The sequence below is a fragment of the Urocitellus parryii genome, chromosome 4, assembly GCF_045843805.1.
Source record: "Urocitellus parryii isolate mUroPar1 chromosome 4, mUroPar1.hap1, whole genome shotgun sequence".
In the NCBI taxonomy this organism is placed as follows: domain Eukaryota; kingdom Metazoa; phylum Chordata; class Mammalia; order Rodentia; family Sciuridae; genus Urocitellus; species Urocitellus parryii.
This window is the reverse complement of record NC_135534.1, coordinates 12,645,599-12,673,410: the sequence shown is the minus strand read 5'-3', so window position 1 is coordinate 12,673,410 and position 27,812 is coordinate 12,645,599. Positions and strand designations below refer to the sequence as shown.

At 47.6% G+C, this 27,812-nt stretch overlaps 1 protein-coding gene across 1 annotated transcript; it reads left to right on the top strand.

Moving 5' to 3' along the window:
* The first annotated feature begins 644 nt into the window (after nucleotides 1–644).
* Nucleotides 645–10,009, top strand: Ms4a8 (membrane spanning 4-domains A8). Its single transcript, XM_026411633.2, has 6 exons — nucleotides 645–863; nucleotides 2,788–2,910; nucleotides 5,790–5,849; nucleotides 7,045–7,182; nucleotides 9,231–9,344; nucleotides 9,905–10,009. Exons 1-6 carry the CDS (start codon nucleotides 645–647, stop codon nucleotides 10,007–10,009), a joined length of 759 nt encoding a protein of 252 aa, XP_026267418.2.
* Nucleotides 10,010–27,812: the final 17,803 nt, after the last annotated feature.

The following is a 27,812-nucleotide window of genomic DNA, read 5'->3' as shown; positions in this document are numbered from 1 at the left end:
CCCTTGGTTTCCTTCTCCAGAAAATCAGAGAATTGAGCTCAATGTTCTCCGTTCTCCAACTAGATGCTTTCCAGTTCTGGCATTCCACTATTGGGTACAACTAGTATACACAGAGCATCCCGCCAAACACTACTAGACACACAAAAATGGGAAAGACAGAGCTTCTGCCTTCTGGTGGCACTAAACCTGCCAGGCCTTCCTTTCCTCATCAGTGAAACCTGGCAATCGAGAAGGTTAAAGGAGATGCACTTGTAAAGCGTTGACTGCCTGGGAGTCTAAGCTACCCTGTACCTGGCGTCTAAGAGTATCTCTAGAAGGGGATTAGTAAACTCCTCTTAGAAGCTCAGATGAGCAGAAGCCAAAGTCCTTCTCAATTACTTTTTTTCTACAGTTCTTTTTATTTTTATTTGTTTTTAAGGGGGAGAGAGAGAGAGAGAAAAAATTTTTTAATATTTATTTTTAGTTTTTGGTGGACACAACAGCTTTATTTTATTTTTATGTGGTGCTGAGGATCGAACCCAACACCCCGTGCATGCCAGGCGAGCGAGCTACTGCTTGAGCCACATCCCCAGCCTCTATAGTTCTTTCTAAACATAAGCATAAGTGCATAAATAATGACTCTATCACATTTGGGTTTTAACAGCATGAATTCAACGACTCCAGCAGGCCCCATGGCCAATTCTGTGTTTGTGGTGGCACCCCACAATGGCTATCCTGTGCTCCCAGGAGCTGCGTCTCAGGTGCCCCTATATCCAAACAACCAGCCTCAAGTCCACCTAATTCCTGGGAACCCCTCTGGTTTCGTGTCAAGTGTGAATGGCCTGGTTCCCCAGAAAGTCTTGAAAGAAGGCAAGGTCTTAGGGGTAAGTGGAATCTCAATCTGCAGGCCAGTGGCCACGGGCTGATGTTGGGGAGCCAAGGGGAATTCTGGGAAATGCACCTCATCCAGCAGGTGGGGTGGGAGCTGAGATGGCCGTGCCCAACCCACGCTTATTAGAAAACTCAGCTGTGTGACCACCCCAAGGGCCTCAGTATAAGGCCTTTTATTTTCTCATGTAGGCATTTTAGGACAGAGGAAGAAAAGCAACAACAACAAAATAAAGCAGTGCCCATCAATGTAGATTCTGTTGCTGACGACCATGTGGGTCCACAGTGTCTCAGGAAGAAATTGAGTCCCACAAGGACAAAGTAAGCCACAAAGTGGAGTCAAAGCCCAGTGTGATGAAATCAAACCTTCACCCAGTAGAGCAAACAAAGGAAAGTCAGACAACCAAACATCCCCAACTAACCCTGAGAAGTGGTGGTGGGTAGGACAAGGGAGGACCATTTCTTTGGATGGCCTAATGATGACATGCGTGAATTCTCATCCAGAATGCCCATGTCCCAATCCTGGCCCCACAATCAGATACTGCTCATGGGAGTGTAAATTGATATTGTCTCCATGGAGGGTAATTTGCCTCTGAAAAATTTACAAAATACCCAGTGATTCCATTTCTGATTCTTCATTCTCCAAATATGCCTACAAGAAATGAATATTTCTGAAATATTCATTGCAGAACAGTTTGTAAAAACAAAAGGATGGAAACAACCAAAATAGCCATCAACAGAACACCAGTTAAATCACTGGATTGTACATCCATTGAATTAAATACAGTGGAGCTACGAAAAGAACAAGGAGACTCTTTATGTAATGACAGAGGCACACTAAAAGGTGCATTGCTCACTGGAGAAAGTAAGGATCAGACATTGTGTATAATTGCTATCATTTGAATAAATTAAGGAAATAATATATTTATATTTGCTACCATACCATGTTTGTGGTATACAACATACATATAGAAGCGTAGATATAGATAGATAGATAGATAGATAGATAGATAGATAGATAGATAGATGCCATTTATGAAAAATGTATATGTATTAGCTTTCTAGAACTGCTATAACAAAGTGCCACAAAATAGAGGACTTAGAACAATAGGGAATGTATTGTCTCACAGTTCTGTAGACTAAACATCTGAGACCACATGTTGTCAGGGTCATACTCCCCCTGAAGGCAGTAGGAGAGAATCTATTCCAGGGTTTTCTCCTAGCTTCTGGTAGCTCATGGACTTATGGCAACATCTATACAATTTTCAAATGGTATTGTTTTTAATAAGGACACCAGTCATGTTGGATTGGGGCCTACCTTAGTCCAGCATGACCTCATCTTTATATCCATACCAATCCTATTCCCAAATAAGGTCACATTCTTAGATATAGGAAGTTTATACTTCTGTCTATGAAGGAGGCATACTTCAAACCATGACAGTATTCTAAAACAAAATAAAATAGAGTTAAGGGCAAAATTTTACTTATAAGATTATTCATTACAATGTAATGTGTAATACAAAAAAACTAGAAACTATCTCACCTGTCCAATCTCGTTACAGCTGCTCTTCAGAATGTTCATAGGCTGGAATCTGGGGAGTCCTCCATACTTACTGTCCTGGGGACATGTTCATGATGAAATATTAAAATAACAAAATGCAATTCTGGGGTATATTGTATATTATATCTTATTACCAAGGTATATATTTGGAAACGAATAACAAAAGGTTATACAACAAAATGTAAATGTTTGTTTTCTCCAGGTGGGAGTCAATTGTGCGTAGATCTTGTTTCCTTTTCGTATTTCCCACATTACCTTTGAGACCTGGAAAACCAAACATTTACTAAAATAAAACAGAGGCTCAGCGGGGAGGCAGGGTCCAGCCTCAGACACAAAAGCTTCCTGTGGTTCTCCTACAGGCCCTCCAGATCCTCATTGGCCTGGTGCACATCGGCCTGGGCTCCATCATGGTGACCGTGCTCTCTGGCTACTACGTGCCCATCTCCTTCTATGGGGGCTTCCCCTTCTGGGGAGGCATCTGGGTAAGGAACTCCAGTCGCCCACAACTGAGTTTCCAGAAGGTGCCCACATGCTCAGGGCCACCTCGTCAATGTGTGCAGCCTGTCCCCTGCAGAAGGTCCCCATCCACAAAGTGTAGAGTTTGTGACAGCTCCTGCAACAAAGTGTCACCAACTAGGTGGCCTACAGGATAGAAATGTCACCTCCCAATTCTGGAAGCTAGAAGTCCAAGGTGTCAGCTGGATTGGTTCACCCGAGATCTCTCCTCCTCCTGTGTTTTCCCGTGGGTCCCCTCTGGGCCTGTGTCCTAATTTCCTCTTCTTATAAGAACACCAGTCAATTGGACAAGTGCCCACCCTGATGACCACATTAATCCTTAGGCCATTTTAAAGGCCTTACCTTCAATACAGTCATATTCTGAGGTCTTGGAAGTTAGACCTTCAGCATATGAAATTTGGAAAAGAGACACAATCCAACCCATAATATCAAGTTACAGCTTTGTGGGTGGCATTCACCCAAAGAGGTTGTCTTTCCTAATTCACTGCGACCAGGGAACCTTCTCTGAGTTCATCAGCCCAGAGGTGGCTCCTTTTCTTACTGCACGAAGACGCACCCACTTGCAAAAGAGACGTGAGGGACTAGGTCCTCAGGTGCTGCTCCACAAGGTCCCAAAAGCCTGAGCTCCAGCAACAAAACACTTCCAATTTTGAGCAGAGGCTCTCCAGCCAGGGGAGAGCAAGTGTCTGTGTGCTCAAGTGTGTGTGGGGGGGTGCTCTGGAGGCCCCATCTTGGCAAAATATCTAGTAGAGTAGACATGCATTTTTTTTTTTCTGGAAAAGTTGATAGCTTTAATCGGATTCTCAGGGTGATCTGTGACTCCATAAAAGGTTAAGAACCCCAGTCCTTCCTCTACTCCAGCTTAGCCTTTGTGACTCTTTCATCCCCTCGCCGGCATCCTAAACACACACACACACACACACACACACACACACACACACGGCCTGCTTGTCCCTCTCCACCTACCTTTCTCTTTTTCTCCCTTCTTCTCTTACACAGCCTTTCCCTTGACCGTGTCACACACCCACCTGTGACTCAGCCGTGACTTCTCCCACAAACAGCAAAACGCCACAGTAACCTAGATGTCGGCCTTGCCAGCCTGTCTTATATCACTTAAATGTCCTGTAGCATTTAAATTAAGTAGCGAGAGCCGTCCCCCCTCCTCACGGCCACACAGGGTCTTCAGAACACAGAGCTGTGTCTCCCTCTGAGCCCCTGCTCCTCTTCCTCCCTCCAGCTGCTCATCGTCCTAGGCTGGGCTCTCTCTCCTCTGCACGAACCCACACTTGGAAACCAGCCCCTTCCCCCCCCAGTGACCCACAAACACCTGTGCCCGCACCTGGACCCCCGTGGAGTCTGGGATTATGGTAACATCACAGCCACGCAGCCGCCTGCCACGAGCATCAGGTTCCACGGAGTGTTCAGGAGCCGCAGGGGATGCCTGGGCCCCTGTGGTGTGCCTTGCTGTCGTCCCACCACCCTCCCGGTGGCTCAGGGCCCTGCAGTCCCCACAGCCTTCCCCCTTTCCTCTGGAGGGTTCTGCCCTGTCTCTCTGAGGCCAGGACTCTGCTTCTACTTCCCAACGGTCTCTCATGTCCTCTTCCCAAGCCCAGACCCTTCCTTTGGCCCCTCAGGATCGGCCGTGCATGCCAGGCCCAGCCCTTTCCTCCCTTCCTGTCAAGTCTCTGTAAAGGAGGGCCATGAAATTGAGATCTGCTTTTCCACTGGTAGAAAACTAGAGCATCCCCCGTAGGAAGCAGGAACGGGCAGAGTGAGCTTTCACTGCAGCCAACGGCGTCCACTTGGGGCACGTGCCTAAAGATTCTATTCCCATATTTAAAATGGGAAAAATGACCACGAGGTCAGCTGTCATGCAATTAAATGATGCAGGGCTTAAAAGGTGTTTCATGTGGTGGGGGGAGAGAGTCACAGGACATGGCTGCTAGTGGGTGTGGGGCTCTTTGGGGGTTGCTGAATTGTTCCCAACCAATAGTGATGGTTACAAGGACTCCATAAATATACTGAAAATAGTTGGATAATATGCTTTGAATAGATGAATTGCATAGTATGTAAATTATCTCACTGAAAACATTTACAAAAAAATAGCACTCAGCAAATCCTAGCTCATGCTTCTCAGAGCACTTTTGCCACCACACTGGGCAAAGGATGGCAAGTGAGCCCATCAGGCCCAAGGCCTTCAGGATACCAGGGTTGGAAGGAAATGCACACAGTCTGCACCACCATCCCCAGCATCAGAGGCACAGCATTTACTTAAATAACCCAAAGATACAGTTCACGTCTATAGACAGGCAAAGACTATTTCAGGGCTTGTATGTAAAGGCAGCAAAGAAGATGCTGGAAGTCTTTTTCCCTCTTCCTTCCAGAGCCCCAAACCTCACGGAATATAACACAAAGACTGGAGAGCCAAGTGCACATGTAGGGAAATGAAAGACAAGGAAATAAGCTAACATTTATTGATCATCTACTATGTGCAGGATACACTACTTGCCAGACGCAGGGTATCAGTTATCTCATGACAATGATGCCTTACAAGAGAAGCAAATTTCCCCATTTTTCAGAAGAGGAAATAAAGACTTAGAGAAATTAATAGCTTACCCAAGATCATATGAGTTCCTGTTTAAAACCAGCTCTGCTAGATCCTAACACCTGTTTTTATCACCTCACTGTCCTGTCACACGGTGCCAATCCGCTCATTTACTTTGTCCCTCATGTTGAGCCCATGGTCCCTGCAAAGGAATTCAGTGTGTGCTCCCAGAATCCCAGACACCTGAGGCAGGGTGCTCTCACCCTCGACCCCTTTTAAACCTCCTCTCTTCTGCACCAGTTTATCATTTCAGGATCCTTCTCGGTGGCCGCAGAAAATCAGCCCAATTCCTCTTGCCTGGTGAGTTACGTCCTCAGACTGTGTCTCCCCGTCAGGGACCTATGGAGGATGGGGGCCAGGGAAAAGGTTACCATGCGATCCTTCCCCCTCCTTGACCTCCTATGACCAGGCCCAGGGCTCCCACGCACAGGCTGGCCCCGGCGTGAGGCCTCGTGAGCCTTGCCCTGGAGACCAAGTGGGAAAATCCTAGATAACTCAGGGGAGGGAAGGAACGACACAGTCAGCTCAGTTAAAGTCAGGAGAGAGGTGGGAGGGAATGAAGAGTGTCCTTCAGAGGCCCTCACAGGGGACACAGTGTTCCCCAGAGTCCTGGCCTCCCCTCTACTGAGCCAGGAGCCAAGCATGCTTGCGGCCCACAAAGCAGAGCTCTGGCCAATCCTGGGGGGCTGAGGGAGCCTCCAGCACCCACTTCCCTGGGGAATCCAGCCAGCTGAACTCGAAACATCAATGTGTTCTTCCCCACAGTGGACCAAGATGGTACTTTCATTTCTCTGACAAGCAGGTTTTTCCAGGATTGGGGTCTCAGGGGGACCAGGTCCCTAAATCAGATGAGATGAATTTGAAAATCTCCAAAGGGATCATTAAAATGTCTGGGAAAAATCTTTCTGCACCTGGGCCAGAATCATGGAGCACCCAAGCCCATCACATCCCCAGACACTGCACTGAGATTCCTGCCTGTCTCCTATGGGATAAGTGGGTAGGGGGTTCCCCAAGATGAACCTGGGGAACACTTGTCCAGCAAGTGTTAGATGAACTTGGGACCATCTCTTTTATTTCCCCCTCTCTGGAATATCCACCATTCTCATCAAAGGCTCTGAGAAATCCTGCAGAAAAAATATATATGTATTTATCTTTATTCTACACAGCCCTTTTTTAAAGCCATAATTAAACCCCAGAGCCTTTTTAAACAGAACACTTCTTTACTTGCTGGAGAACAAGGGCTCCTGGGATTCACACTAAGAAACACTTTTTGATGAAAAGAGGTACGGAGATAGCTGGTGGTAATGGTTGTATAACAATATAAATGATTTAATACCCCTGAACTATAACACTTAAAATGGTTGAATTGGTAAATTTGAAGTTAAGAATATTTTAACACAATAAAAATACCAGGCTGGGGTGGGGCACTTGTTGAGTCTCTGCTTATCTTAGAATCCTTTTCTCCTCCCACCCTGACCCTCTGTGTCGTCTTCAGCTGAACAGCAGCGTGGGCTTGAATATCTTCAGCGCCATCTGTTCCGCCGTGGGAATCATACTCTTCATCACGGATATAAGCCTCGTCGGAACTTATGCCGACTTTAATTATCATCCTCCCTATTATAACTGGGGTGTGGTGAGTATCCCTCCCAACCGGGGTCCTCTGGATCTGACCCAGGAAACTGCCAGAAAGAGTCCGACAATCAAGCTTCCCTCTCCGAGCACTGAGGGCAAAGAAGCTGCTGTCGGAATCAAAGTTTAAAGTCCCTGACTTTTCTCAATGTTAGTCACTGCTTTTATAAAACAGTACATACTTGGGTCCATGTTGGGAGTTGTCAGCAGGATGGCTCATGCACCCAACCTGCCCCTCCTCCTCTCACATTCTCGGTCCCCTACCCCTTATCAGAGAGCAGGAGTTGGCAAATGCTTTCTGCAAAGCACCAGAGAGTATTTGAGCTTTACAGGTCAAATGATTTCTGTTTTGCAGCTACGGCAGACCTTTAGCAGCCACAGAAAACATCAAATGAATGAGCATGGCTGTGTTCTGATAAAATTTTATTTACAAAATAGGCAGGGGGCAGGATTGGGCCCCTGGACCCTAATTCTCTAACCTGTGTTATCACTGGTACTGTTCAGGGGGAAGAGCATGTAAGCTACATATGGGATTTTAAATTTTCTAATTGACACATTAAGGGGAAAAAAACATCAGGGGAAACTAATTTCGATAATAAACTTTGTTAAAACTAAAATATCCAGATTTTCAATTACACAAGCCATCAGGGTAGAAGATCATGAAGTCACTATTTTGCATTTTGAGCACTGAGTTTTTGAAACCCAGTGTGTGGTTTTGCATTAACAGCTCATCTCTCCTTGATTAATAGCCACATGTCACGTACTCAGTAGCCACGTGGCTAATTAACCGAACAGGCCAGCCATGGATGAGCTGTGTCCCCTGTAAATCCTGTCCTCCATCTGCAAAACTGCCCAAGTCCTCCCCCACCCCCTCCCCCTCTCCCCCATCTGCCCTCTACGTCATCGAGTCCCTCCTTACTAGAGCATTTCCATCAGCATAGAGATTCGGTCTTATTTCTTTCAACTTGAAAGACAAATAAATAAAACTTCCTTTGGTCCCACTTCCCCGGTCAATTATCACTCTATTTCTTTAGTGCTTTTTGCAGAAAATTCCTCACAGAACCTGCCTGTGCTCACCGTCTCCAATTCTCTCCCATTTTCTCTCAAACCACCCAGGCTCTCAGCGCTACTGTCACTTCTCTAACACCTTGCTCTGCTCCCAGCCCCCAGTCAACCCAGTCCGAGGCCCTCCCTTGGCGCCACGCCCCGCCCCGGCCACGCCCCGCCCCGGCCACGCCCCGCCCCTGCCATGCCCCACCCTGGCCAGCCGATTTCCCCTCCACCTCGCAGACCCCATGGTTGGTCCTCTCCTGTTTTTCTCACTGCCTTTTCAATCTCATCCAATGTGGGGACTTGAAACACCTTTCTGTGACAATGACACCCCAATGCACAGCTCCAGCAGATTCCCCTGCCACACACTCCAGACTGTCACATCGTTAGTCAACCCATGCACTCAGTGTCCCCATGGGCAGACCTGACCTCCAGGTTTCACTTGCCAAACCTTCTCTACTTGGTTCTCCTTGTTCCAATCAAAGGCAGTGCCATCTCTCCAGGATCTGGGGACAGAACCTTGGAATAATCATCGACGCTGCCTCACAGCCATTTCCTCGGGGAATTGTGTTTGATTCTTCTTTCAAAATGTGTCCAGAATCAGGCCATGGTCCCTTCCTTCCTCCATGGCCACTCTGGCTAAGACACTGCATGTCTCATGTCACAGCTCTTGTTAGCGCAGTAGCCAGGGTGACCCCTCTGACATGGAAGTTCTGTCTCTTCTCTTCTAGAAACCCATTTGCTCAGAAAACGCCCCTGAAATGCCCTCTCAAGGTGTTTCCCTAAACAATGACCCTCCTTTCCTTAGAGAAGCCCTGGGCAGGAGTGGCAAAATGACATCTCCCACCCACATATGAGCCTCGCAAAAGCCCAGAGACATCTTTTCCCCTTAAGACTAAGCGGCAGCGGGACCATAGAGATGGTCCAAGACAGAGCCACCATACAGGGTCGGCCGGATGTCCAGTCCGGCACCCGTGTCCTCCTGATCCCCTCTGCTTCCAGAGCCCTGGGGTTGCTATTTCTGCCGTGCTGCTGCTCTTCTGCCTCTTGGAGTTCTGCGTGGCGTGCGCCTCTTCCCACTTCGGCTGCCAGCTGGCCTGCTGTCACTACAACAATGTGAGTCCCAGGGCACAGATTCCCCAAGACAATGGAAGCAGAGGGTCTTTGTGTTTCCCATTCCTTATCCAGGAGCAAGGGAGCCATGCAGCATCTCAGGGCCTCCACACAGGCCTCTCCTTCCTTTGCCCTTAGTCCTGGGTTGTCTTAGGCCATTTTCTGTTGCTATTACAAGACACCTGAGGCTGGGTAACTGATAAAGAAGTGTATTTAGCTTTCGTTTCTGGTGACTGAAGGTTTCAAACAACATTGCACCAGAGAGCTGGCAAAGACATTCTGGCTGCATCACAATATGGCAGAAAAATAGAAAAGGAAACCCCTAGTACAGAAGAGGCCAGGCCTGTGGGGTAGCCTCATTCTCTAACAAACCCCTCTTGCAAAATCCAATTCACTTCTGTAAGACCCAGCCTGCTCTCTTCATGAGGATGGAGCCCCCTCCCCTGGCCCCACCACCTAGAGGTCCCACCCCCTCAACACCACCACTCTGGGGTCAAAGCTCCCAGCAGGTGAACCTTGGAGAACAAACCCTAACCTCACCATACCATGTGCCTGTTTTCCAGGTGGGCACGGTCATCCCAAATGTCTATGCATCAAACCCAGTGGTCATCCCAGAACCGCCGAACTCAGTGCCAAGTTACTCCAATGTGGGCCAAGGCCCCAAATAAGCCAAGTTCAAGATTCAAGAAGCATCTTTCACTGGGTCCAAAAAGGAGTGCTCCCTTTCCTGGGCTTTCATGCCCAGGTTCTTCCTTCCCTGAACTGAGGGAAGGTTCTCTCCACTGCTCACACCCTGGGCTTCATGCTTCAGGTCAGCCTGGGAAACCCTGCTGCTCTTCTGCTAAAAAGATGGAAATCTCAGATGGATTTTAACCCAGAGGTCCTCCCTCAGGCCCACGCTTCTGCATGCATGTGTGCAGCCACACCTGGGCCTTCGTGCACACGTGTCCTGCGTGGGAGCTTGTGGGTTAGAGGAGCACCTATCTGGACCCCCAGTCTTCACGCTTTCAATCACTGATCCTTTAATAAATATGTCTTGAGCATTTGATATGTTCCCGGCTCTGTTCATGGCAGGAGTGGGATAAACAATGGTGAACATGACATAGTCCTTGACCTTTCATAACTTCCAGCCTCCAAAGAGAGCACACCCTATGCCCAGCATGGTGGTGCACACCTGTAACCCCAGCCATTCAGGAGGCTGAGGCAGGAGGGTCACAAATTCGAGGCCAGCCTCTGCAGCTGACTGAGACCCTGTCTCAACAGAGAAGGAGCTGGGAGTGTGGCTCAGTGGTAGAACTCAGTGGTAGAACTCTTGCCTAGCATGCACAAGGCCCTGGGTTCAATCCCCAATGCCACAAAAAAGAGGGAGAGAAGACACTGTGTGAGCGATTTCTTGTGACACAGGGCAGGGTAGGGGGGACAGGTGTACAGAAGAAACCCAGAGGTGGCCATGATGAAGTCTGGCAGCCATGTAGCCAGGGGTGAGGAGAGCAGAGAGCGAGGCTGTCGGAGGAAGCCTCTTGCCGGGCCGTTAAAGAACAGGAAGGGTTTTCTTGGTGTGATACAGGAGCTCTCTAAGGGAAGACACCCGGAGAGAGTGACCCATCCTCTGGAGTGACCAGGCCTTTCTGTGCTGTTACTTCCGAATAAATAAGGTGACAGAGATTTCAACCTGTAAATTTGGGGGGATGCTAACAGTCCATGTGGAAGAGAATTTGTGGATTTTATCGATGGGGTTTCAGAGTCCACACTGAAAGAAGTCATGAAGAAACGACTTTGAGCTTTGGGTTTTGGTGCGTTGTGGTTCTCAGCAAGAGGAAGGAGGCGAATTCGGCCATGTCAGGAGACGTCTGTGGTAGCCCAGCTGGGGGTGGAGGAGGGGTGCCGTTGTATCCTGTGGGTAGAAACCAGGGTTGATGCCAAACGCCCTGCAGTGCACAGAAAGACCCCTCAGCAAAGAGCTGTCTCGCCCACAAGGCCAACGGAGACCAGAAAGAACAACACCCGTGATTGTGTGAACAAGCTATTCAGACCTTGCTTTCCCAGCTCTCTCAATCAAACAGAAAACCAGATGTGGGACTCCAGCTTCCTTCTCAATGAAAGACATGGCACAAACCTGATGGGGTTCAGGACACATGACCTCAAAATCCAGCACCTGGGCCTTTGGGAAAACAGAAGGATCTTCTCCCCCATCCCCAAGCAGGTAGAGAGGACCTCATTTGAAAGGACCTCCCTGTGCCCAGAAAAAAAGGAACAGCCTGTCTGAACACACAGGGCTGGCGAGGAGATTGAACAAACAGGCCGTGCTAAGCTCACCTGGGTTTATGACCATCAGATCATCCTTTTTGATCCAATCGTGCTTCTCCATGACTTCTCACTTCCTCCTCCAACCAGGCATAAAAACACACAGGTTTACGGTGTCGTCAGATCTTCATTTCCTTATGAGGCTCCCACAGCAAATAAAACTGACATTAAAGAGGTGTGTGTGCTTTTTCTCTTATTGATCTCTTCTGTCATTGGGAGCTTAGCTGTGAACCCTGCACCAGGGAGATGAAAAGGCAGTCCTCCTCCCCCACAGACCTATAAAGCAGCGCCTCCCTTCTCACCAATCTGATTTTGATCTTGGAAAACACAGTCATTTTCATTAAAGGTATTTATTTCTGTGAACAGCTAACACAGGGTTTCGTTTTTAAATGGATACTTTTAAACTGTCTCCATTTTTGTTTCTACGATGGTAAATATCAACCCACATGAACAAATGCTCTTTGAAAGTCCTTAATAATTTTTTTAAGGGAGTAAAGAGGTCCTGGGAGCAGAGAGTTTGGGAACCCCTGGTCAACCCGATGAGTCCCTCCTCAGAGCCCTGCAAGACCTCCCAGCACCGACAGAATGAGGGTAGATGCCAGACCCTGGTATTCCAGGATCTCCTCAACTGTCCTTCAGCCCCTCTTCCCCGAGGACGAATCCCAGTCCTCCAGTTGGTCAGCCTCTCCGAGGCTCCTGCCCTGGATTCCCCAGTCTTGGGCATCTATTCCCTCATTCATTAAACACCCAGCACCCGCCTACACAGATAAAAACCAGACCCCGGGGGCTCAGAGGCTCATAAACAAAAATATACAAATACAAGATTGGCAGTGGTACAGTACACAGGACAGAGTCAAGTGGCAGGCGGCCTAGGAGTTCAAGACAGAACACAGCAGAAGAGGCAAGAGTCTACATTTTTCAAGTCACGGCAGATTGGCTCAGGTGATGACTTCTTTAGATGGTTGTGAGTTTGACAAATGAAAGTGCCTCCCCCCCTAAGGAGCCGTCAGAAGGTGCCTGATGAAGTAGAGAACTGACTGTCCTCTCGAATACTATGCAGAGCATCCGGAGATTCTGGGGGTGGCTTTGCAGGGGCAAGGCGGGGGGGAGGGAGGGGGGGGCTCTGAAATGAGAAGAAAAGGAAATTGAAGGCAGGAGCAAGAGGGAACCTAGAACCGTGGAGGAAGGCCAGGGTCCTGGAGAAGACGGGGCTAGTTCCAGTTCTCTGGCAGGAGGAGGCGAGGAACTAGGATCAGAGATGTTCCGGCCTCAAGGATAGGAGAATGGCTTAGCTTTGCTGTCCTGCACCTTGGCCAAGCCCTCTGACGCCCACTTTTAGATAATTCTGCCACACAGAACTGCTTTGCCAAGTTCAGCTTCAGGAAAATCCAGGAAGGATCTGTCAAAGTCCAGCACCCACATAGACATGGATCTCCAATAAAGGAACTTTTATTTCAGAATAAACAAAGAACGGGGCTGCTACCCAGGACACACAAGCACAGGCCTGGTGGCCTCTGCTATGTCCGGGGACCAAAGGAAAGATTGGGGCTTCTATTAGGACAGAGAAGTCTATCCACCCTCTTATTTTAAAAGAAATTCCCCTGAACTTTTGGGGCCAGCAAGAGCTCTGATTAGTGAGTGGTAGGTAGAGCTAGTCTCTTAGGGTCACAGCTGCAGTTTGGTCATCAGTGCTACCAAAGCAGTCTTAAAGACCATTTAGTGCTCCTGGATCCAAGCTGCATCACGTGATCTCTGCCTCCTGTTCACCTGGCACTCACTCCCATGTTCATATTTGTTCCGGTGTCTACATTTCCCCTTTCCATAAGAATATCCGTTGTATTGAATTAGGGCCAACCGTAATAACCTCATTTTAATTTAGGTGCAATTGCAACGACTCCATCTCCAAATAATTCCCCATCTCCTGATAGTTTTCTGTGTCTGGAGCACAGTACAGTTATTAGTACAGTTGTGTTACTGCAGCCCAAGTGTTTCAATGCATCAAGGGCCCACCTCAACCCCAAAATAGCCTAACTCACCCACCCCCTGTGCTTTATCATCTGTGGGTGAGTATGCACACAGTGCCCCCTCCATACCCAGGGGTCACTCTCCAATTCCTTCCACCCAACTGTTTCCCAGAGCTTCAGTCTCTGAGAGGCTACTCAGAGTTTCAGAGATGCTCTGATCTTGCTCTAGACAGGCTCCACACAGAGAATTAGAAGCTGCTTCTGCTAAAGGCAGTTCCCTTGGGCCAGCAGATGCCCTCAGAGTAACCAAAAGCAGGAAAAGGCTTGGAATCTCTGCTTTTCATGTCTTCTTTATATTAACTTCAGGGAGCGGGGGTCCATCCCTTCTGCTCAACTCTGCATGTTAATCATTCACAGAGCCCTCACCTACAGCTGGGAATCCATCCCCTCCAAGGCTGAAGACACCAAGATCAGACTAATTAAGGCATTTCCAAGATGTGCAGGGATATTCCGCTGCCAGATTTCACAGTCTCCTATTCCAAACCCCTGGAGTGGCACCTAGAAGTCTCTAGTCATTGCCCTGCACCTTCCAGGCACAGGGGAGCCTTGCAGGCAGATGGTGTCTTGATGAGACTGCACCCCTAAGCAGGAGTGATCATCCCATGGGAAATGAGTTACCCCCTTGCAGGATCACAGGTCTGCTAGACATACATCCTGAGCAGCCAGTGGAGATTGCCTCCTCGTGCAGTAAGGACCCCTCTGGGGCTGCTTCACACAACCAAAACTGAAATCATGATCCACCAGACCACCGTCGGACCACTGCTTAATGATGCAGACCTCTCATCCCGACCCCAGTTCTTCCTCTTTAAACCAAATCTCAGTACCTCAAAGGCAGGGCAGAGTTCTTGGTCGCACCTGTCTTCCCAGGATGCCATATAATCAGAGTTCCTTTCCTGCTTTCTTCATCGATACATTTTCCATTTAGTTTTTGGAGCAAGTGGCTGGACCTGACTTGTTGGGACCCCAGAGTTGGGCCTCTGGCAACAGGTCCTCCCTTTCCCATTCCTCATGTGCCGTGGATCACATGAGCAAGAGTGTCAGGCGAAATCGCAGAGTTAAACCCAGCTTCTTCAGCTCCTGTGTCCTCTGTCCCAGGTAGGAGTTCCCCCTCCCACATGCGCCACAGAATGCAAACACAGTGGTGAACCTGAGCAGGACATTTTGGCCTGAAGTTAAATCAGTTAAGAAGAATCTTAACTGACCAACAGGTTCATGTTCCGGGAACAAGAAATGAATATCTATGGTTGGAAGTCATTGAGATGACAGGCATGCTGGTTACCAGAGCAAACACTGACTCAATAGCGAGAGTGACAATCCGGGGTCCTAACACTGACAACCCCCGAGGTCAGGGTTGGCAGCTCAGGGCATGCTTTTGGCGACGATGGAGGCGCTGATTCCCTTCCTGTTTCTGTGTGTGATGGGCCAACCCGTCACCCACAGCGACCAGCTCTGTTCTCAGGGTTTGTTTTGCTTTGTGTTTTTTTTTTTTTTTTCTGATGCCACATTAATAATAATTGACCCAGAGCAGTGAAGAAGGAAAGGGAAAGGGAAATTCTCTGTTTAAACAGAAGGCCAGGCAGACTGGCAGGTGTCCAACAGTACAGGGTGCACGGGCCTCAGGGCGTCTACAGCAAGTCCCTCTTGATTTGTGAGGGAAAATCTGCTGAGTGGGCTGCCCTTTGGCAGGACTCAGTCCAGTTTGTTGGTCTTAGAAAGACCCAGTAAGAGCTTCCATTGTGAAAGCTTATATAAAAAAAATATTGTTATTATTTAAAAGTCTGTTTTACAATGAGATCTCTGCAGGGTGATATCTGCTTCCTGCATCCACAGGGCTTCCTTACCTGTCTGGGGGACAGGAAGGGGGAGGCACTGGAGTGTCACCTGAAGGGACATGCTCCCTGGCAGAGGACTTCTATTTCCTTGGGTTCTTCCTGCTGCTGCTCAGTTGGCTCAATGTGGGGATCACTTAAGTTTTTCTCCAAAGGCAAAGGGACAACCCTAATCCCTTCCCCAACAAAATGCCACTGTCACCCACCTACAGGTTGTCTCAGGAGCCCACTTTCCCTGAAGGTTCAGAGTGAGGGGAGGTTGCCATCAGAGGCAGAATCTGCCCAGCCCTGAACACCAGCCGCCCCTGCTCTGTGCCTCAGTCCCCAGCAGCCTGTTTCTGCAGCTCCGCCCGTCCACGCTGCTGGGTGCCACCTCTGCTCTCACCATCTCCATGTCCTTGCTGTCACTGGCCCAAACCCTCAGGGCCCTGTTCACTGCCCACACAGGACAGTCTAGCTGGTCACTGTCTTGCTCCCTGAGACCTCCCCTTGTCACCTGAAGCCACCGTCCAGGTGTTGGCCCAGCAGCCACATCCTCTCCTTGCAGTAGCCCCGGCCTTGAGGGGTCAGAGAGCGACTCTTCCACCCCCTTGGCCTCAGAAGCCCCAGGAGACATTCTCCCCTGAGCCAGGGAGGGGATGGGGATTTCACAGGAGCCAGGGGTGGTCCATCATGAGACCCGACTCCAGCTGAGACGTGTGGGTCCCAGAGCTGCCCTCACGGCCTCTCCTCCCATCTGCTTCCAGCTCCCAGGATGATGATTTCAGGGTGGTTCCTGGTCTTCTGACTCTTGCAGCTCTGTCTTGCCCAGGGGTCTCCTCAGAATGGCTCACGTTTGGCCTGCTGTCCAGACAAATGTAAGTCCTGGGGTTCCCGAAGGTGGAAGGCACCCAAAGTGGATGGGGCCTAGGAGTCTCCCAGCCAGAGGCAGGAGTCGCAGGGTCTGAGGTCCCCCACCTCCTGTCCTTCCTCCGCCCTCCTCAGTGTGCCTCACCGTCCTGGGGGGTTCTGGGAGGCTTCTCAGGATGAGAGAACTGGATGCTGCGTTCTTCCCATGAGCTCCAACCCTCCAGAAAGCAAGATCTAAAATCCTGGTAATCATCATGTACAGAGAACAAAAGAGGTGCCCGCCCCAGGCTTCCGCACCCAGGTTCTCCCCTGGCAAACCGAGGGAAGGTCTCTCCTACTGCTCACACCTGCACCTGAGGCTTCAGTTCAGCCTGGTAGATCCCGCTGTCTGCCACTAAGCCCAAGATGGGAGTTTCGGGTGGATTTTGGTAAAGAAGCCCTCCCCAGCCACAGGAACTCCCGAGGGGCCTTTGAACGCCCAAACCCAAGAAGCTCCCTTTCTGTGACCTTGTGGGCGGGAAGAACAAATTTCTATACACTGAATTTCCACTCGTTCAATCGTTCATTCGTTTAATAAGGGAGAATTCAGCCCGTGGTATGTTTAAGGCTGTGTTCATGGAGGAGGAGCGGGAATGTCGGGCACTGTGAGGCCGTCCTTGGTTTACAGGAACTTGTGGCCTCAGAAGAACAGCATGGAAGCAATTCTCTCCCACACAGGGCATCATGGGGGTGGGCAGGGGGAACCCAGGGGTGAGTGTGACTTATTCTAGCAGCGATCCAGCAAGGGATGAGGAGAGCCGAGAGCCAGCCTGGTGGGAAAGACACACCCAGATGTGGGGGCATAAGGACTTACTTCAGTGTAATGAGCAGACAGAGTCTGGAAGCCACTTGGTGACACTGAGCCACCCCCCAAAATGGCTAGTCCTTCCTGTGCTGTTACCACGGATGCCACGGATCTCAGGAATGCAGCAGCTTCCGGTAAGGAAACTTCCAGAATCAAGAGGCGGCTACATTTTTACTCATCAAAGGATAAGGACTGATTCCAAAGAGCAGTGACTGTGTCCATAACTTCTATATTTACAGAAATAAATATTAGTATTCATGATGACCAACTGGCATCCAAAATGTGACACACTGACAGGTTTTGGATACATTCTGTAATGTCCCAGAGTTGTCAAACTTTCCTTTGTTACGAAAACAATACAGGAGTTTTCTGGGGGGTTCTTTATGTTTTTTTGTTTTTATTACTGAATATAAAACATGCTTGTATTCTTACAAGTAGTTTTAGTCTCTGAGAAGTAGCTTCTAGAGGTCCTGGTGTCTAGAGACCTGTCCCCTTCTGCTTCTGCATCCTCTCTGACCAGGAACCCAGGATGCCCAGCCACTAATCAGGAACAGTGTGACCTCAGGTGGACTTTCGTTTCCTAGAACTGAGTAGGCCTTAGGAAATCACAGGCAATAAAAATAGATTCTTGACAAATGGAGTATGGGTCATTTAGTAGCCTGGTTTGAAACCAGCTACTCCTTATCTGTTTTGTAAGCCAGGACCGTTCTGACCTCAGTGAGGCGGGGTTGCTGAGAGACCAAAGAAAATACCCGGACACTGCTCGGGAGACATGGGGTTTATTGAAACTTAGTAAGTGACCGGGAAAGTCCCTTGGCAGCGGGCTGGACAGGAGCACACCAGGACTGTCACCACAGGTGCTGAAACGTAAGCTACAGAAGCATCAAGGTGCTCGTGGGGCTTTGTTCCCTTGCTGACCAGCGTTCCAGGGAACAGTGCCTTTGGCACAAGCAGAAGAGAGCACTTCCTAGGGAGACACCTCCTGGCCCGGTTCCGAGTGCCTGTGGGGGGAGTCAGGGCTTCTGCAGGTAACACTCACCTGGCTTTCCAGTCCAGCCCACGTTCATGGTCCCCTTGACTTGGCCAGAGTCTTGGGGGAGGCCGGGGGAAGCACTCTCAGCCATGCGGTGCTTGATGACCCTCCTCTTTTGTCTAGGATCATACTCAGGCCAAGAGCCGTGGCCTTCCGGAGGCACAGAGGAGAAGGAGTGGCTCACACAAGGGTGCAAGTACACTGAGCTCCCCAAAGGGGCACCTCTCAGGCCATTCTCTGAGGGCTGGGTGACCACGTCCCCTCAACCTCTCTCCATATCCTTCCTCATTGCCCCCTCTAGGGCTCCCTCAGATTCCACACCAGCTCCTTCTGCAGAACTCCAGCCCCCAGCCCTGACCTCCCACTGGGTTCCCACAGCCTCCTTCCTGACAGTTTGGACCTAGACTTCACCGAGATTCTGCCAACGTGGCTCACCTCTGCAGCAGGGTCACCATGAGGCATTTGGAACAATGTTCCTTTTCTGTCCTACCTCTACCCTATCAGCCTGTGTTCTAGTCCCCTCGGCCTCCAAGGGACCCTCATCAACATAGGGTGACAGCTCTCTGCTCCTGTGGGTGATGGGACTGTGGTCTCTCTGCACGATCCCACAAGCCATCCATCTGCAGGGCTCCAGCCACCCTGTTCACCTCCAGAACAGCAGAGCAGAAAACCGCAAGTGACCTCGGAGATCTGTGGCCTACTGCGCTACTGGGTAGAGGAAACACAGAGGTAGAGGGGACAGAGATTTCCCCCGAGGTCATCAGCCAGGTGGAAACACAGACAGGACCAGAACCAGGACCAGAACCAGGACTCCAAAGGGCAGGTCCAGGGCTCCTTGCAGAAGCAGCAGCATAAGGTGGAAAGAGCCTGGTGAGGTCAGGGCACACGCCGCTCTCTGCTGGCCCTCTGTGCTGGCCCTCGGTGCCAGTTGCCCTCCTTCTTGCCCAGTTAGTGTTCTGTTTTCAACCTTCTCTCTCTCGACCTCAGCTGGACCCGACCCACTGAACCTCTCTCTCCTTAAAACCGTCTCCTGGCTCTGCTCCAGCTTCTCCCGATTCTCCCCTCGTGCCTCCAGCGTGACGCTGCCCTTGGGCTGCTCATCAACACACCCACGCTCACCGTGCAGAGCCCTGGGTAGAGTCGAATGTGCTGATCCACCTATGAAGGTGCTGCCAAGTGACCCCACCCTGCAGACCCAGGCCCAGGCTTCCCATCCTCTGGTCTAGATCCTGCGTGAAGGAAGCCAGGCTATTTCTGGGTGGTATGCCTGCTACCTGGATTCAAGCAATGATCAATATGGATTTGGTGTCTTTGGAATTAAAATTCAGGAGACACAGCTTTATGCAAAGCTGAAAGTATGTTTGAAAAAGCTCAGAAAAGGTGAGGATGGGGATGAGGGGTGGGAAAAGAGAATGAAACTGACAACTTTCCTATGTATAGACAGGAATGTGACTGTGAATTTCACTTTTGTGTGTATCCAAAAGGCACTAATTTTTTAAAACTATAAATAGAGAGAAATGTCATTAGAGGCGAGGAGAGGAAATAGGGGAAGGAAGAGGGAAGAGAAAGGGGAAGATCTAGGAACGGAAATGGAGCACACTATATTCCAGGCCTGTATAATTATGTCAAAACGAACCCCAACATGATGTATAACCATGATGCATTAATAAAGAAAAGGAAGGAAAACAACCTACAATTGTGCTACTGCAGACAAATGTCGAAGTCCACGAGCCCATCGCTGATTCATCAACTTGAGCCACAGCTGAAGTCGCTGTTTACACTGTGCCTGATGTTCTGGGATGGTAATGACCTTTGCAGGCTTGGCCTGTTTCAAAGTCCATACTTCATTCCCAGGGCAGATGTGCAAAGATCTCATGCACATTTGGTGGGAATGTCAACGGGGACAAGATCTGGCCCCATGCCTGTGGGAATTCAAAGCCTCTGGGTGCCACTACACTAGTGGTCATCCATGACAGAGGTAACGATGCCCAGTGACCGCTTTACGGACCAGTAGATATTGGCCTCTTGATTCCCCAGGACTACAACCCACACTTGAGAACATCCTGTCCCACCCAGGGGACTCCAGAGGCCAACACCTGGCCTGGTTTGTGGCTTGCTGCATCCTCTAGATGCCACGTTATATCAGCAGAGTCACTTCATCCTAGAGCCTGCAGGAGCCCTGTCCGTAGGGAGCACCTCACCTGCACACAGGTCTGGATAGAGACCCTGGGCCCTGCCAGCCCTCCCTGCCTGCTTGGTTAGTCCTGAGGGAGGACAGGGTCACGGCTCACTGTGGAACAGTTATTCTCCCCCTTGCTCCTCAGGCCTGCTGAGTACTGTGTCAAAGCTACTGAGGTCCTTCCTGGATCCCAGTGGCCCTATTTCCACCCCCGCTGCAACAATACAGACCAGATGGTCTAGATGGAACCCTTGGCCAGCAAGGCACCTCCACCACTGAGCCAAGCCAATTCCTGCCTTGGATCTCCAAAACCAGGGAACTTTGTGTCCAAGACACCTATGTGGATTTCTCTCATTTTGCTCATGAAACTCGCCCTTGCCTCAACCTCCTTGAAGCTGCCCACAGTTTGCTTTGTCTGAATGACCCCATTCTTTTTTTTAATATGGTGTATGTGACAACAGTATGCATTTTGATTCATTGTACACAATTGCAGCACAACTTTTCATTTCTATGGTTGTATACAATGTAGGGTCACACCATATGCACAGTCATACATGTACCTGGGGTAATGATGTCCATCTCATTCCACCATCTTTCCTGCCCCCATGCACCCTCCCCTTTGCCCAATCAAAGTTCTTCCATTTTTCCATGCCTCCCCCCTCCCCATTATGGATCAGCATCTATTTATCAGAGAGAACATTTGGCCTTTGTGGGTTTTTTTCTCACAAACTCATTGATTTTTTTTCAATTTTTTATTTACTTCTTTTTATGAATATACAAAACAAAAAATGTATATATGTGATGTATCACATTCCTTTTTATCATACATGTATTGCATAATGTTTAACTGAGGCTAAGCACATTTATCTCCTTAAATATTTTTCAGTTCTTTAGGGTGCAAACTTTCAAAATTATTTCTTCCATTTTTTGAAACATACAATACATTATCTACTTCCTCTCTAGTTACCATCTTGTACAATAGATCACCAGAGTTTCTTGCTGCCCTCACCAAACTCTCCCTTGGCCTCTGCTAATTAACATTCTACTCTCAAATTCTATCATATCAACTGTTTTATTTTTATTTATTTTATTCTAATTTGTTATATATGACAATAGAATGCATTATAATTCATATTACTCATATAGAGCACAATTTCTCATATCTCTATACAAAGTATATTCACACCATTTGTGTCTCATACATGTACTTTGGATAATGATGTCCATCACATTCCACCATCATTTCTACTCCCCCCCACCGCACCCTCCCTTCCCCTCCCAACCCTCTACCCTTTCTAAAGTTCATCTACTCCTCTCATGCTCCCCCTCCCTACCCCACTATGAATCAGCCTCCTCATATCAGAGAAAACATTCAGCATCTGGTTTTTTTCAGGTTGGCTAACTTCACCTAGCATTCTATTCTCCAACTCCATCCATTTATCTGCAAATGCCATGATTTCATTCTCCTTTAATGCTGAATAATATTCCATTGTGTATATGTACCACATTTTCTTTATCCATTCCTCTACTGAAGGGCATCTAGGTTGGTTCCACAGTTTAGCTATTGTGAATTGAACTATTATGAATATTGATGTTTCTGTGCTACTATATATAGTATGCTGATTTTAAGTCCTTTGGGTATGGACTGAGGAGTAGGATAGCTGGGTCAAATGGTGGTTCCATTTCAAGTTTTCTAAGGAATCTCCATACTGCTTTCCAGATTGGCTGCTCCAATTTGCAGTCCCACCAGCAATGTATGAGTGTGCCTTTTCCCCCACATCCTCTCCAACACTAATTGTTGTCTGTGTTCTTGATAACTGCCATTCTGAAGTGAGATGAAATCTTAGAGTAGTTTTGATTTGCATTTCTCTAATTACTAGAGATGTTGACTATTTTTTTATATATTTGTTGATCCAATGTATATCTTCTTCTGAGAAGTATCTGTTCAGCTCCTGAGCACATTTATTGATTGGGTTGTTTGGGGGTTTTTTTGGTGTAAAGTTTTTTGAGTTCTTTATATATCCTAGAGATTAGTGCTCTATGTGATGTGAGTGTGACAAAAATTTGCTCCCAAAATGTAGGCCCTCTGTTCACTTCATTGATTGTGCTAAGAAGAACCTTTTTATGTTGAATCCATCCCATTTGTCAATTCTTGATTTTATTTCTTGCACTTTAGGAGTCTTGTTAAGGTAGTCAGGGCCTAATTCAACATGATGACTATTTGGGCCTACTTTTTCCTCTATTAGGCACAAGGCCTCTGGACTAATTCCTAAGTCCTTGATTCACTTTGAGTTGAGTTTTGTTCATGGTGAGAGATAGGGGTTTATCTTCATTTTGCTGCAAATGGATTTCCAGTTTTCCCAGCACCATTTGTTGAAGAAGCTGTCTTTTCTTCAATGTATGTTTTTGGCACGTTTATTCAGTATGAGATAACTGTATTTATGTGGGTTGGTCTCTGTGTCTACTATTCTGTATCATTGGTCTACATGTCTATTTTGATGCCAATACTATTCTGTTTTTGTTATTATAGCTCTGTTGTATAGTTTAACGTCTGGTATTGTGATGCCTCCTGCTTCATTCTTCCTGCTAAGGATTGATTTAGCATTTCTGGGTCTCATTTTTCCAAATGAATTTCATTATTGCTTTTTCTATTTCTATAAGAAATGACATTCGTATTTTATTTGGAATTACATTGAATCTATATAACACTTTGGGTAGTATGGCCATTTTGACAATATTAATTTTGCCTATCAAGAGCATGGGAGATCTTTCCATCTTCTAAGGTCTTCTTCAATTTCTTTCTTTAGTGTTCTGTCATTTTTTCCTTGTAGAGGTCTTTCAACTCTTTTATTAAGTTGATTCCCAAGTTTGTTTTGTTTTGTTTTGTATTGTTTTGAGGCTATTGTTAATGGGGTAGTTTTCCTAATTTCTCTTTCAGAGGATTCATTGCTGATGTATAGAAATGCATTTGATTTATGGGTATTGATGTTATATCCTGCTACTCTGAATTAATTAATTCTAGAAGTTTTCAGGTGGAGTTTTTGGATCCTCGAAGTATAGAATCAGGTCAACAGCAAATAATGATAGTTTGATTTCTTCTTTGACTATTTGTATCCCTTTAATTTCTTTTGTCTAATTGCTGTGGCTAGAGTTTCAAGGGCTATGTTGAATAGAAGTGGTGAAAGAGGACATCCCTGTCTTGTTCCAGTTTTTAGAGGGAATGCTTCCAATTTTTCTCCTTTTAGAATGATGTTGGCCTTGGGTTTAGAATAGACAACTTTTATAGTGTTGAGGTATGTTCCTACTATCCCTAGTTTTTCTAGTGTTTTGAACATGAAAGGGTGCTGTATTTTGTCAAATGCTTTCTCTGCATCAATTGATATAATCATATTGTAAAGGAACACCTGTGTGGGGATACCTGTGGAGGAGAGGAGCAAAGGACAGACACAGACACACAGGGAAGGTGCAGACAGACAGAAGGATGGCAGACAAAAGGGGTCTGCCTACCCTTCTCTGCCAATGTTTTTAGTCACCCAAAAAGTTACATATTACCCACCACCAGTGACTACACTTTGACCATCTTCCTTACACCCTGAGTGCTAGCTGAGATAAGGTCCAGGTTAATGCAAACACAGAGCCTCTCTCCTTCAGAGGATGTCACTATGTAAACCAGGTTGTGCATCTGCCTAGTTATCTTAATATCCTCAGCAGGGAATTGCTGGGCATTCCAATCATGGGAATCAGGGCGCCAGTTACCCCACACACCCCAGGAGTTTGCTCTCCTGGGGATCCTTTCCCTGTCTAGGTCCATGATCAGAATACCTACATCATATAATTCTTATTTTTAAGTCTACTGTTGTGATGGATTGTATTTATTGACTTGAATCAATCTTACATCGCTAAATGGACCCCACTTGATCATGGTGCTCTATTTTTTTAATATGTTTTTGTCTGCAATTTCCCAGAAATTAATTGAGAATGTTTGCATTAATGTTCATCAGGGATATTGGTCTGAAATATTCTTTCCTTGACGTCTCTGCCTCTGCCTGCTTTTGATATCAGGAGGATACTAGCTTCATAGAATGAGTCTGGAAAGTTCCTTCCTTTTCTATTTTATGAAATAATTTGAGGAGTATTAATATTAGCTCTTCTTTGTAGAACTTGTAGAACTCAGCTGTGAATCCATCTGGTCCCAGGCTTTTCTTGGTTGGTAGGCTTTTGATGGTGTCTTTATCTTCTTGCTAGAAATTGATCTGTTTAAATGGTGTATGCCCTCTTGACTCAGTTTGAGTTGATCATATACCTCCAGAAATTTGTCAGTCTCTTCAAGGTTTTCAATTTTATTGGAGTATAAAGTTTCAAGATAGTTTCTAGTTGTCTTCTGCACTTCAACAGTGTCTGTCATGATATTTCCTTTTTCATGGCAAATTTTACTACTTTGAGTTTTCTCCCTCCTTTTCATAAAAGTGGCCAAAGGTTTGACAATTTTATTTATTTTTTCAAAGAACCAGCTTTTTATTTTGTCAGTTTTTTGAATTGTTTATTTAGTTTCAATTTCATTGATTTCTGCCCTGATTTTAATTATTTCCTGTCTTCTACTCTTTGGGTATTGGTTTGTTCTTCTTTTTCTAGGGCTTTGAGCTGTAATATCAGGTCTCTTTGGTTGTTATCGACTTTTTCTTCTTTTAATGAATGAACTCCTTGCAATGCAGGGGAAGACTGGAACCTGGGGAGTGAGCATGATGTGAGCGTGAGAGCAGAGCTGGGAGTTGCACCTGTGAGCCAGGGAGCACCAGATATGACCACGAATCAGCAGGAACCAGGAGAGAGGTGTGCAGTGGATTTCCCCTCATGCCTTCAGAGGGATCCAGCCCTGCAGACCTCAGATCTCCAACTTCTACCCTGCAGAACTGAGAGAGAAAACAATGAATGAACCAGCCCCTGAGTCGGTAGTGCTTGTTGGGTGGTGCTTGTTGGTGGTGCTTGTTGAGAGCTCCCTCCCTGGAGTTTCCATGAGCTGAACTCAGCAAGCCAGTTCTCTGGGGCAGAAGTGTTCAGAAATAGGATTCACGGGGGTCACCAAAGGTTCAGTGCAGCAAAGAAGAGCAAGTAACCTGTCATGAGGACTGGACACCTCTGATCCTAGCTCACTGCCTGCTCCTACCAGAGAGAACTGCAACTAGCCCTTTCTTCCCCAGGACCCTGCCCTTAATCCACGTCCACACCCCTCCCCCTTCACCATTCTGCCTATCCCAGGGCCCCCTGTGCCTGCAAAGCGGCCTCAGGATCTCCAGAGCTCCCAGGTTACTGGGGATAATAGTCAGGTCCCCTTCCTCTGGCACATCCTGGCCACTCCCTGGGGTGGGGAAGGCTCCTTTTGTCAAGTCCAAAAGATTTAGGAAGTTTTTCCAAGGATGAATTTTGGGGCCCTGTCTTGGACTCGCCCTCCCATTCCTCTGCTCTGCTGGCTTTTTGCCGACTTTGTGAGGGACGCGTGGTTGAGGAGGAAATGCTGTTTATTATGTGGCTGTTTACTGGCCATTTGCTTAATTTCCTGAGATTGTGTTTTGTAGAATAAAAATTTGCAGAAATCAATTACTCAGCCCCATTAGGCCTTGGAGGCTGCAGGGCTCTTGATGTCTATCCTTGGATTTATTTTATTTTTTATTTTTAGTTCTTGCTTGTCACCCCTACTTGCCATGAAAAGACTTTCCCCTAACCATGGTCCTGCATGTCCAGCTCCATTCTTAATGTGTCTCACCAGGGAGCTTCTGGTCATCAAGAGCAACATCTGGGTCAACATCAAGGGCAAGAGACCAGCAGATGGGTCAAGACCATTCATCCCTCTGTGAGTGAGTTGCTTGCAACATCATGATACTGCACACAAAGAAGAACCTCGTCATCAAGCTCATGGCCACTACTGTGTGCTTTCTTTGTGTCCTGTGCCCAGCACTGCAGCCATGACAGGATACAGTGGCAAAACAGCATTGGCTCTAGAGAAGAGGGACATGGATTCCAATGCACTTTGGCACCAAGGACTGTCAGTGTGAATGAGGGCAATTGCTAAACCTCCTGAGCCCAGGTTCTTCAGATTCCTAGTTGCTAGAGAATAAATAAACCTCCTCTGCACTGTTTGAATACAAAGTGACATCATTCCGATGGAACGGCATTGAGTAGAAATAATAGGACAGGGATCTAGTCAAAACATGTTAATTGCTTCCTTTTGTTTTCCAGAATATTCTATCCACATACCAGGTGTTTATTGGACAGCTTTGGATAGAGTTTGAAATGTCACATGCTAGAAACTTGCTGTCCAGGTAACTGTATTGAAAGGTGAGGGGCCTCTAAGAGGTGGGCTAGCGGGAGGTGACTGGTCATGGTTTCCTTTGTGAAGGGATTAGTGCTGGTCTCCTGGGGTGGGTTAGGTCTCACAGGAGTGGATGAGCTGCTGAGAAGTGGGGAGTTATTAAGATGCCCTCACAAGGCCCCTCCTGGTAAAGGTTCCACCACCTCCCAACAGTGCCACCTTGGGGACTAAGCCTCTAACACATGGGCCTTTGGGGACCCTTATCCAACCCAGAGTGGTGCTCACATGAGATAAAACAATCATTTGAGAAGATGCAATGGATCAGTGCTTCTCCAACCTGAGTGTGCTCCAGAATCGGCTGGGAGGCTTGTGGAAAGACAGATTGCCTGACCCAGCCTAGAGGTTCTACTTCAGTGGGTCTGGGTGGAGCCAAAGAATTTCCAGGTCTAACAGACTTCTGAGAAATGTGATATGGCAATTCAAGGTCAAGTATAGACGATTTCCATGCATCAAATGGACATGAAACTGAATTTTCTCTAAACTCTTAGCCTCCTTGAGATTCTGTGCTCCTATAAGTTCATGAGGGAGAGATCACTAGAGTGTTGGTTTTTCTCCTGAAGACTTCCTATTCCCGCCTTTCCCCATCTCAGAACATGACTGTCACCCAGTTTTCTTGAGCCAGAAACCTGTGAGCTCTCTTCAATTTATCCCTCTGGCTCTGATCCCAGTATGCATTTTCATCCACCCACATCCCTGGAGTTCTTGTCCGCAAACCATGCCCCAACCTGCCCCCTAGTTTGCACTGCATCAGCCAGTGCAGGCATTCAGTCTGTCTGGCTCCTCCATCCCTGGCCACTCCCTGCACCACAACTGTGTGCTTACAGATTCTGTCTTCATGACATGTGCCAGGAAGCCTCGGGTCATAGCAGGCAGGGCAGATGGGGATTTGGTGCATCTCAACCAGCTCATCCCCACTGTGAGGAAGTGACAGTGACTCACAATCATGATTCTGGTGCACAAAGAAGGGGCTTCATCATCATCATCATCATCATCATCATCATCATCATCATTGATCTCTGGGATTACAGAACCTTTTCTGCAA